This window comes from Oryzias latipes, chromosome 12 (genome assembly GCF_053564925.1).
Source record: "Oryzias latipes strain Hd-rR chromosome 12, Olatipes_Hd-rR_3.1".
Taxonomy (NCBI): domain Eukaryota; kingdom Metazoa; phylum Chordata; class Actinopteri; order Beloniformes; family Adrianichthyidae; genus Oryzias; species Oryzias latipes.
In genome coordinates, this window is record NC_136248.1 from 7274291 (window position 1) to 7285938 (window position 11648).

The following is an 11648-nucleotide window of genomic DNA, read 5'->3' on the forward strand; positions in this document are numbered from 1 at the left end:
TACAAGTATACGTTAGACCATGTATGATTAGTGTAGGAAATATACCAACTGAATACTTCCTCAGGCTAAACTGGAACATTTTGAGTTTACAATATAAAAATAATATTTAAAAATACAACTTTAAGTATACTTTTCGTATGGACTAAAAGTATAATTTTAGTACTCCCAAATAGACTACTTTTTCTTAAAGGTGTAAAAACTCTTCTTTCACAGCAATTTATCAAGTAGTCTGTAATCTATTACAATGAGGAAGTAACTTGCTTAATGCTCAGAATTTGTTGTTGAATTGGTAGAATTTGTGAGTTGATTGCAAGGTGGTGTCCATCAGCAAAAAGTAGTCCAGATGAAGTTAATTTTTTAAGTGTGTTTGGCGAGTCTACTACAGATCATTGATATGTGAGGAAACTAACTGAAATCTTCTCTTAGTCTAAATTGGAGCATTTTAAATTTACAATATGAAGATCAAGTACACTGCTTCACTTTTACTATAGACTACTTTTTGCTAAGGGCTGTCAGCCATTAAAAATGTTTCCCATTCCGCTTCATTTGCAGCTCAGTTTGTGTCTGTTAATTTTGAAGTTTGATGAACTGCTTGACTTTATTTTGTTGAGTTTCATCATAATAAATAGATTTTCAAAGAAATAAAATGTTCATTTCTAGATCATTTCCATGTTGTCCTCATTCGTCTGGTGGGTCCCTAAGATTCGTCATCAGCAAATTTCATTTTGACAGACTATGCTTCAAACTAATCACCATATCTTAGTTTTGGGACATTATTCCATTCAATTAATCTTTTTTATTTTTTACCATTTTAAGTTTTGTTGTCCCTCTTTTTTCCCATCCTGCAAGCGTCCATTCTCCTTGTCCCACACAAGGCCACCATCCAAAGTCTCATCCTTTGTTTTTCTCTCTGTATTTGGACATGTTTACTTCCTCTCCTTTATTGCTGAAGTCAGAAAACAGAGGAATGTCAAAATGTAACACACATGAAAGGCAAAAGTGAAGTCATTTGTTCTGAAAAGAATGCTGTGGTTTCTCATTGCAGAAGTTTCACCTTGGAAGTTTGGTTTGGGTCAGGATAAACTACGTAGATGTGAAGATATCACAGGAAACTCTTCAATGATTTGACAAAAAGGTATTTTATGTGTTCCATAAGGAGCACATGTTTGGTCTGCTGCTTCTTTGAAGTCCATATTGAGTGTGAGCAGAAGGAAGCGGGGCAGTTTTCCTGAAACAAACAAGATCTGCCATAACGAGACTGAAATTCCATGAGGGGAAAACAAATGAACTTTGGTGTCTTTTAGGATGATGATTGATGATTGCATTGGCTAAAAAAACCAAAATGTTCTTCAATTTGGAAAGTGGACATCCAGAACCATCAAAAGATCCCTTTATGTTTTAATACCTTCTTTTGTTTTTTGTTTCTCATTTTTAGTTTTTTAATAACTGGCCTGTTTGGTTTCAAAATGTGAATGGATTTATCATTAATTCTTGTTTATCTGTTAGTACACACATTTAATTTACACTTTATTTTCTTGAAGAAATACAAGGAATCTAGAAAACTATACCTTCACTGTTCAGTACCAGGTATTTATCTCTGAGTCACACTGGTTGAAGTTTTAGCAAAGCCGTCCTGGATCCATTTTAGGGGAGTAAATCAGATCAAATCCAATCGTTCAAAATGAACTAGCATCGACTGTGAATCGTATTAGCAGACCGTTGTTAAAATGATTCGTTACTCCCCTATGGAGCTGTGCAGGCAAAAGAACCAAAATGGTCAATGACAACACTTTTGTTGACCAAGTATTTAATGTCAAAAGTTACTTTCAGACAGAAGACACTGAAAAAAACAGAACGGAGGAACTGGATCAATGCATTCACATCAGCAATCACTCCATTTCATCAGTAGTTACAACACTGACACATTTCATGACTCGAGCAACTACTTTTCACAAAACATACTGAACATTTTTTTAAATTTCAGAACAGGAAGAAGAGATGAAGCCGGACTGCCGTGTCATGAGATGGCAGATTTCCATCAAAGCACTGGCAGAGGAAACCCCAAAAAGCATGGATCCTCCCTGTGACATCCACACACAGGATGAGCTGAAGGGAAAAAAAGGCTCAGAGAAATGTGAGCATAAGACAGCATCTTTTTGGCAATTATAAAAAATAAAAGGGTAAAAATTGTGCCCTTCATTTTGACGTCAAATAAATTACAAAGCTATATCTAAAGTGTGGAGGGCTAAGTGGGTGTTGCAGCGTGGACCGCAGGGGTTTATGCAGAGACAACACTTTTCCACAAATTCAAAAGAATAATCCAAAGAAAAACAAAACAGTTCTTGAGAAATGGGAGCAGAAAATAAAAAATCGTGTCTATGCTAACGCACAAAACTTTCCTTTACAGTAGTTCCAAATCCACATTTTTCAACTTTACCGCCTCTAATTTAAGTTTTATCACGAGGAAGGGGGGTGTGGTGCAAGCACCGGATCAGCAACTCTTCACCACAGAAAAAGCTGTTGACCCTCAATGACAAATTATTTTTAATTTCAATCAGCTGCATATAAATATTTTTCAAGAGCAGGGATCTCTGGGGCTTCAGTCATCAGAGGAAGTAGGGCGTGGTCGTCCGTGGAGGTATGACGCGCTCCGAGTCTGGGACGGCGCGGAACAGCTTGGGCTCTCGTCTGCTGACGTCCTTGAAGACCATGATGGAGGCGATGTTTCCGCAGCGGTAGCAGTAGTTGGGGGCTGACCACACGGTCACCAGCTTCTCGTCGAACATGAACTTGTAGCCCTCGTGAACCAGCTGGTGAGCACGGCAGATGAGCTTCAAGCTGTTGATGTGGACGAACTAAAACAGAGATCAGCGTTACTCTGGAGACAGAGCCGAGGATCAGAAGATGCTGCTCCACCACCACCTTCTATTGGACTACTTTGGATTACCTCATTGGTGACCTTCGACCCAAACAGCCATCCAGCTCCACGAGGACTTATAGCCCATGTGTCTACATCCTCCGGGTCGGACCACACCAGATCACAGAAGGCCCCCTTGTGAGGAATCTCTTGATTGCGTTCGATGGTTCGGATCTGGTCCAGAGTCTTGATGTCTGGTGAAAGTCCACCATGGACACAGAGGATCTGCTCGTCTATTAACTGAGAACAACGTGGGGGTGGGGGGTGTCAATAGGTCAAACAAGTCAAGAAGGTTTGCAGGTAAAGACATTTCTGTTCCATATTAAAGTACGGTGGCCTTGAAGATTCAAATCACACTCATAAATCACTCAGCACAAAAACATGTTAAAGATCATAATGACAATTTGAAACGCAAACAAAGAATAAAAAACTGAATTTTAGAAATAAAAACAAAACTCCAAAAGACAATTTAAATTTTCTTAAACTTAAGACAAAGCATTTTGTAAAAAAAAAAAAAAAAAAAAAAAAAATCAAAACTAAATTACAAAACATAACAACAAGAAAGCAGAAAAAGTCGGCACTATGGGACATCACTGATTGGATGATTTTATCCAATATCGCTTCGTTCCAAATAACCTATTGAAATGATGGACAAACAACATCCTCCAATCAACGATGTACTTATTGCCTTCTCATTGTTTTATTTTCTTAACATTTTGTTTTGGTTTCTGTGAAATTAATTTTAAGAAACATTTCCTTTTTATTTAGTTTCCTGTACTGCAACTGCGTTTTGGTTTCTTGCCCCCCCCCCCCCTTTATTTCTAAACTGCAATGTTGTTGTCGTTTTCTTTTTGAATTGTTGTGATCTTTAATGTGTTTTTGCGTTGAGTGATTTGTTGATGCAATTTGTACTTCAGGGCATTAAACAGATATTTTTGCTGAAAAATGATCTCAAAGTTTTCTAAAGAAAAAGCCGCATTAGTTTGAAAAAAAAAAACAACTAAAACAAATTTGCCACACAAATATTAAATGTGACACACAGATCAAATCAGGTTATACCAGCTTGAGGTCTTTATGATGGATCCTAATGTAGCAATTGGTGATCATTTCTGTTCAGTAAACAGAAATGACCAGGGATCATAAAGGTAAAAGACAGTAAATGGACTAGTGTGCTTTCTTAAAAAACAAAAACCCAGCAATTGTGTAATGATCCTGGCTTACACACTGGTCCCTCGTTTCTCATTTACTTTAAACCTTTTTAAAGGGAAAAAAACAAGTAATAGGCAAAGTAAACTAATTACCGATGTTTCAAGGCTGTAAAACCCCTCACTGCACACCTGATACACTTTTCTCACACAGACATGAACATTTTCACACTTTTTTGCCTTGTTTAAACTCTAAAAGTTCATACCTTGCAGAAAAATAAGTCCAGGATTATAGAATAAAAACAAAGATATGATCGCAATAAATTTGGCAAACTGAACGAATTCTGTTCAGGAGACATGGCAGTGAGAACATTGATTGACAAGGTCAACAGCCAATCAGGATGCAGAACACAGTGCACAGTTTAAAAAAGGCTGAATTGGTCTAAAACATCTGCCAAACTGGGGGCTGTGAAAAGTAAACTGCGTCATAGCGAGGGACCATTGCTTAGGAGAATCTGAATGAGTTGATTATATAACTGTTGCTAAAACAAATGTTGATTCAGGGGAGAGCTGAAAACATGCACTGCAGACAAGCATCTAGCAAATATGGAGTAGTTTCATAAATGAACTTACAGCTGCCACAGTCAGCATGTCAAACACTTTGGCGCAGTACCTCCAGGCGTTGGCGTTTCCATACTTTGTTTGACATTCATCTGAACAGAAATCAGTTTGATCCAGTGACACAACAAACAAGCCAAACAACATTCAGAGCATATTTATGTCGTACGTACCATAAAAGCCGTACACTTGTGTTATTTGTCTGCTTTCGTGGTTTCCTCTTAGAAGAGTGATACGATCGGGCCACTTGGCTTTTAAAGCTAGTAGGTATGTAAATGTCTCCAAACTGTAATATCCTCTGTCGACAAAGTCTCCCTATAAAGCAAAAAACATAAAAAGAGAAGATCAGCAAAGAGTTTAAAGCATCTGATATTTGAGACAAACATGCAGACGACCAAATCAATCCGGGGTCAGTTCCGCTGTAATGCTGTGTGCACACATGACGATTAATAAAACGCGCTGAAAAAACAGAGCATGTTTCTTCTCTGTAAAACAGAAAAGGCCAGTTGGTTGCCTGTGATTAAAATATAAGACTTGATAAATGTGTATATTTAGATCATATTTCTCAATAGATTTAATATGAAATGTAAAACCTCCGATTCATTTTCCTGCAAATTTCCCCTTTTTGAGCCAGAAAGCCAGCCACTTTGTTTTGTTGAGAGATTAATAAACATTATGTTAAAAACGTCATTTATGTTTCCTTGCCAACGATGATGCAATGTTTGTTTTTACCACTATGAGGCGCCAGTTTGAGAGTCAGAGACGTGTTACGTCATCACGTTAAAGTTTAGTTCCAGTATCTGCTCCAAGTAGTTCAGGGGGGTATTCCAGAAAGCAGGTTATGCTAGCTCCCACGATAAGTTTGAGGCTAAGGAAGTTGATAACCTCAGCTTTTGGTTCCAGAAATGGAGGTATGTTTGAGGGTAGGTCAAGTTACCATGGCAACTCATGCTCTGAACATAACCTGGTCTGGAGCAGGTTTAGTTGAAGTTTAGTTTGTTTACAGAGAGGTGAAGGAGCATGGCATGTCCATTTGAAGATGATTTAGTGGATGAAAAAGCTCAGATAATACTTTTTCCACCATGAGAGGGTGATAAGACCACATATGGATGTTGGAAAGATAAACTTTTTTACTTTGATCTAACTTAATTATTTGCTTCAGTTAAGATAAATCATTTTTTTTGTTAGGTCACCTTAAAAATAACACGTAGTTTTCAGACAATTATTTTCCTTTCGTTCAAATTAATTCAATTAAGTGGGTGTAACTTTGGTGCTGCCGTTAGATGCATTGAATGCATCACAGAAACATGAACATTTAGATTTTGTTTACTTAAATCCTGAAGTCAGAATTGAACATTCATTCATTCAATTTCTATTCAGTTTATCCCTTTCGGGGTCACGGGGCTGCCGGAGCCTATCCCGGTCACTTGTGGGCGGAGGCAGGGGACAACCTGGACAGGTCGGCAGTCTGTTGCAGGGTAGAATGTCTTCAATCACACATCCATTCACTCTCACAGTCACACCTAGGGACAATTTAGAGTTGCCAATCAACCTATGAAGCATGTTTTTGGACGGTGGGAGGAAGCCGGAGATCCCGGAGAGAACCCACGCATACACGGGGAGAACATGCAAACTCCACACAGAAAGGTCCCCCATTGATGTTCTGTTGCAGGTCCCCCAGCCAGGACTTTAACCAGGGCCCTTCTTGCTGTGAGGCAAGAGCGCTAACCACTGCGCCACCGTGCAGCAGAATTGAACAATTAAAGTATTTCTTTTAAAGGTTGTCGTCTGTTGAATTGTTGGATGCCACTACACAACAAATGACTGTTATTTTATAACAAATAATAACAAATATTTAACCATAAAAAGGCCAGCTAACACTTAAACTAGACCTACTCTGATGAAAATTCTGTTTTTGGTGTTTTTAACAAGGACATTAAGCTCAAGATGGACTTTCAGAGAATTTCTTTATTAAAAATCATTGAGAATCGGGAGCAGACCAAAAAACTCACTTAATAAAAAAAAGATTGTATGTTACCATTGACTGTACAAGAGAACTGGACTAAGTAAACGTGAAGTAGCCCATGAAAATGCTTTAAATCCCACTCCAACAAAATGAGGTCAATTCAGTGGCCATTTTTACGCAATAAGGACGCCACCATTAGGAGCCAGATGAATTTAGGAAGCAGTGATTGGTCCGAATCGACGTGCCCATGGCAACAATTAATACAAATCAGGAGTAAGCTTGTAGGAAGTCCACATACCTTCCAGTGAAAGCAGGGTTTTAGACTAAATTCTTGCACTGATGGGCCTACCTTTTTTACTCTGGTGCACCAGCATGAAATTTTGGTGCACCCACCTTTTCAACCACAACAAATTCATGCTTTGTTGTCGTTAACATGTTCTTGTGCATTTTTTCTCGTGATAGAGCACACATTTAAAAGCATTTAAGATTAAAACTGCATTTCTGAATATTTCTTTATTCAAATTAGAGCAAAGCAAACCCGCTGTTCAATAAAGCTCAAATTGGTGACACAGCAGGTGAAATGGGTGTGCCAAAGTCACCCTGCTCCACCCAATTCTGATGCATCCACTTGCAGACAAATGGATCCATGTACGTCTCTGTTTTCCTCGTCTGAGCTGACATCTGGATATAAACTGTACAGCTGGATAGCTCCAACATTGCTCGCCATGTTTGTTGCACCAGTAATGTTAAGTTGGGGGTGGGAAGGGGTGTAAGCTAGTGGGAGAGAGCGGAAACAAAGATTTCATGGGATATCAGTGTGGGGTTACTTCCAAGCCAAAAGTCCCACCCACAAATTTCAAATGAACTCCTGCCGCTCTGCAGAAACCATGTCCTAGAAAACAATGTTTGGCTAAAATGACATTATCATAATTACCCTAATGGTTTCACATGGGGGTAATTATAATTATGTCATTTTAGCCAACATTAAAGAAAAAACGGTTGTTTTCTAGGACATGGTTGCTGCAGAGCGGCAGGGGTTCATTTGAAATTTGAAATCTGTGAAACCCAAATGGTTTCACGTGGGGCTGCACGGTGGCACAGCGGTTAGCGCTCTTGCCTCAGCAAGAAGCCCCCTGGTTCAAGTCCCGGCTGGGGGACCTGAAACAGAACATCAGCGGGGGACCTTTCTATGTGGAGTTTGCATGTTCTCCCTGTGCGTGCGTGGGTTATCTCCAGCTTCCATCCACCGTCCAAAAACATGCTTCATGGGTTAATTGGCAACTCTAAATTGTCCCTAGGTGTGACTGTGAGAGTGAAAGGTTGTGTGATTGTGACCCTGCAACAGACTGAATGAATGGATGAATGGTTTCACATTAATTGAATAAACATTCATTTAATTCAACTAATTCCTGAATATACACCATATTATCTGACTGAAAAAGAGGAAGCTCTACTTTTTCGTTTTACAGGGATTTTCTTTTATTGAGCAGAGGCCTAATTACAATTAAATCATTAAAAAGTTAGAAACATGCAATGAAATAAAAGAGAAATAATATTTGATTTCTTACCATGAAAATATAGTTCGTGTCTGGCACTTGGCCTCCAGTTCTGAAGAGTTCACAGAGGTCATAAAACTAGACAGAAATATAACAGAGGGTTATGTTAAATCATATATTGAAGCACTTAAGATAAACCGAGGATTCAAGATTTCAGGCCAGGGACAGAACTAAATCCATGAGACCTACCTGACCATGAATATCTCCACAAACTGTAACGGGAGTCGCAACTGGCTGAACATTTGACTCTTCCAGCAGCAAATCACAAACATAATCACAAAGTCTCTATAAGAAAAAAATAAATAAAGGTTTCATAAATTTAACAGAAAATCATCAACATAAAAGGCCATCTTTAGCAACAAAACAATATGTTTTTAAAGTATTATCATAAAGTAGAACATTATACTTCTGTAACAATAAGCTACAAAGCATGTCTGCTTTATTCAGGATCGACAGAAATGACACCATCTATATATTCAACCACTGATACAGTTCCCTTTTTGCACATTTCATATTAAAATACAAAACATTTGTATATGAAGTCACACTATTATAAATACAACAGGGGGAAAAATGATCTGAATGCCTGTTAGCTAAAATCCTTTTTGATGCATGAAGAGGATGAGAATCAAGCTAACGAAACCCTCTGAAACACACACAGATAGCAGGAAATAACACACCTTCAATGGGCTCATCATAGCAAAACAGAAAATCAGCAGTTGCTTGCTAATTAAAGACCCACTCCAATAAAAATTCTGTTGTTGGTTAATTTAATGCTTTTGTTGTGGTTAACATGTTCTGGCATTTTTTTTATCATGATCATGGAGGCCAGATACACAGAAAATTAAGATTAAAAACCTGCGTTTTTACTATTTCTTTATTCCATATTGTGGTGAATAAGGAGCAGATGAAAAAAATGCTCTTTAAAAAAACTTGCTATACAAGTTTTTTTTTTGTTGTAGTTACTTAAAGTGGTTTATTTTTTCTCCCACTGAGAGTTTTGTTGCACTACGGTTCTGCCTGGACCCTGTCCTGCTAGTTAGCAAGACGACAAACGGCTACTTCCTCTCTAACTTTACCCACAAACGATTCCTTTAATTTATATTCAATAGGTCAGAATAACTACAACTAAAAAAACAACAGAAACAAAGGTAAACAAGGCTCACCTTCAGGAAAATAGAAATACATTAATAAATGTACCGTATACTTTGTCGAATAAACTTATGTGCCCGCCATTAGCTTCCCGCATTTAAAAAATAACCCTCCATCTGATCGTTTCCGGCATCTGCTACTCACCTTTAGGTCATTTTCTGGCAAATATTTGCAATGTTTTGCGATTTCCACGTACTTATCGAGGTCTAAAGGTGCCATAATTCCAGCTCGAAAAAGAAACGACGATTAGCCAGCTAGCAGTAAGAAGCTACTCTACTTCTTCGTTGGACTTTCGCTGCAGATCAATTTTTAAGCGGCTGCAGAAAACGGAGTCGCTCGTTTGCGCCACCTATTGGTGTGGAATGTTGCAACTAAACAGAGGCTCCCCACAGCCTTTTCTCCGTAATCCATTTGATCTTCCAATTAATGTCTAAAAAACTTTTGTGAACGTTTTGGTTCATTCCACGTTCTGGCAATTTAATTTGTATTTGGTTCTAATCCTGCCACCTCCTCCCACTCCCTTAGACCTCCTCCATCAACCTCACTGTACCTTCATCCACCTCAGCTCCATTTTTTAGCTCAGGAACTAGTTTCTATAAAATTTGACTATAATCTTGACCTATTTTAACTATCTAAATGTTATTCTCGCTTTAAACATACATTGTATGGTCAGTTGTCTCACAGTTTCTTTGATTGTTTTCAAATATACTTTAAACAGATATTTTATTGTTATAAATACACAAATTTAAAGACCACTCAAGGTTTATTAAACTAACTGAATAAATTACTTGTAGAGATTTTCAGAAACTGACCGTAATTTTCTGTAATATTTGTAAATCTATTGCTGGAAATAACTTAAACTGAACCTGTCATAAACCTGTGTCATCATTCAGCAATCACACACTGTCTAAAGGCTTTTAAAAGTCTGACATCATAGTCTGAGTGATATAATTTGTTGCCTCGACAGGACAAGTTAAAATTAATTATTTTGCTATTGAAACCGAAGAATGCACTTGAAACTCAAAAATACATGCAAACAAAACATTTGTACTCTCAAACTTAAAAATATGCTATCAATTTTCGCTCTTGAATCTCAAAAAGACGTGCAATCAAAGCACTTTTGCCTCTTTCTGTTCAAGTGCAAAATACGTTTTTTAGCAAACAAAATTTTAAGTTTTGTGTTTTTGGAGGAGGAAGAATTCTGAGTTTCAAAGAACACCATACCTACTGTGAAGCATGGGGGTGGAAACATCATGGTTTGTGGTTGTTTTCTACACAGGGGACAGGACGAGTGATGTGTATGAAGGACAGGATGAATGGGGCCATTAGTGAGATTTTGGGTAAAAACCTGACTCCATTAAAAAAATATTTTAAGGTTCTGGAGTGGGCTAGTCACTCATTGGACCAGTCCGATAAAATCTGTGACTGACAAAGGCTTTACTTACCCCTGCAGCTCATCGCATAAACGATCGATCCTCACAAATGTTGTGCAATTAAAGCTTTTTTTTTCTTTCCACTCAAATTTTTTTCAAACTTCTGTAATATATGAGCTAATATACAAGCTAACTCTCTACACATGTGATGTTGTAGAGGGATGTAGAGTTAGATAAGCTAATTCCTCTCTAAGAGTCCTGGTACATCGCCTGTCCGTCCTGGGAGAGGATCCCTCCTTCATGTGGGCACCCCTGAGGTTTCTTCTTTTTTTCCTGGAATCTGTTTTTTTTTTTAGGAGTTTTTGCTTACCTAGAAGGAGGGTCTAAGGGCAAGGATGCCCAGTTTAGCTTCACCTGATGGGTTTAGTTTAGCCACTGTTGAATTCTATGACTTTATGCTCATTATGATTTTTATGTTTAGTATACAATTATCTGTATGAAGCCCATTAAGATGACTATTGTTGTAATATTGGGCTATATAAATAAAATGGAATTGAATTAAATTGAATTAATGTCCACACATGTGGACCCCAAGTCTTAAGAGGTTAGTTTTGTTTATATTTATTTGCTGGAACGGCGAATAAATTTTGATCTTAGTTAATAATCATATTTAATTAACCTAATGTGACCTCAAGTGTGTATTGTCTGCTTCATTGCAAAAATCTCCACCAATGGTTGTGAGTAATTATTACACATTTGTTTTCTTCTTACAATTGTGTTAATTTGTCTTTGTTTGTTTTTAATCAATGCATTTCGTTATTTCTGTAATGAGTTTGATTTGTGATTTTTTTCTTTTCATTGTATTGTCTTCAATAATGCTTAGAATAAACTAAAAAATCAAATCAAATCACATTTTTGTCT

General features: G+C 37.7%; 2 protein-coding genes across 2 annotated transcripts in view; one reads left to right on the forward strand and one right to left on the reverse strand.

Moving 5' to 3' along the window:
• LOC101167971 (stomatin) overlaps nucleotides 1-11648 on the forward strand; it is a 267426-nt gene that overhangs the window by 43505 nt on the left and 212273 nt on the right. The window lies entirely within an intron of this gene.
• Nucleotides 1791-9723, reverse strand: ppp6c (protein phosphatase 6, catalytic subunit). The gene is made up of 7 exons (XM_004075026.5): nucleotides 9499-9723; nucleotides 8392-8487; nucleotides 8215-8280; nucleotides 4854-4995; nucleotides 4696-4775; nucleotides 2948-3157; nucleotides 1791-2855 (listed from the first exon to the last, which is right to left on the reverse strand). The coding sequence occupies exons 1-7, from the start codon at nucleotides 9571-9573 to the stop codon at nucleotides 2607-2609; spliced, it is 918 nt and encodes a 305-aa protein (XP_004075074.1). The 5' UTR covers nucleotides 9574-9723; the 3' UTR covers nucleotides 1791-2606.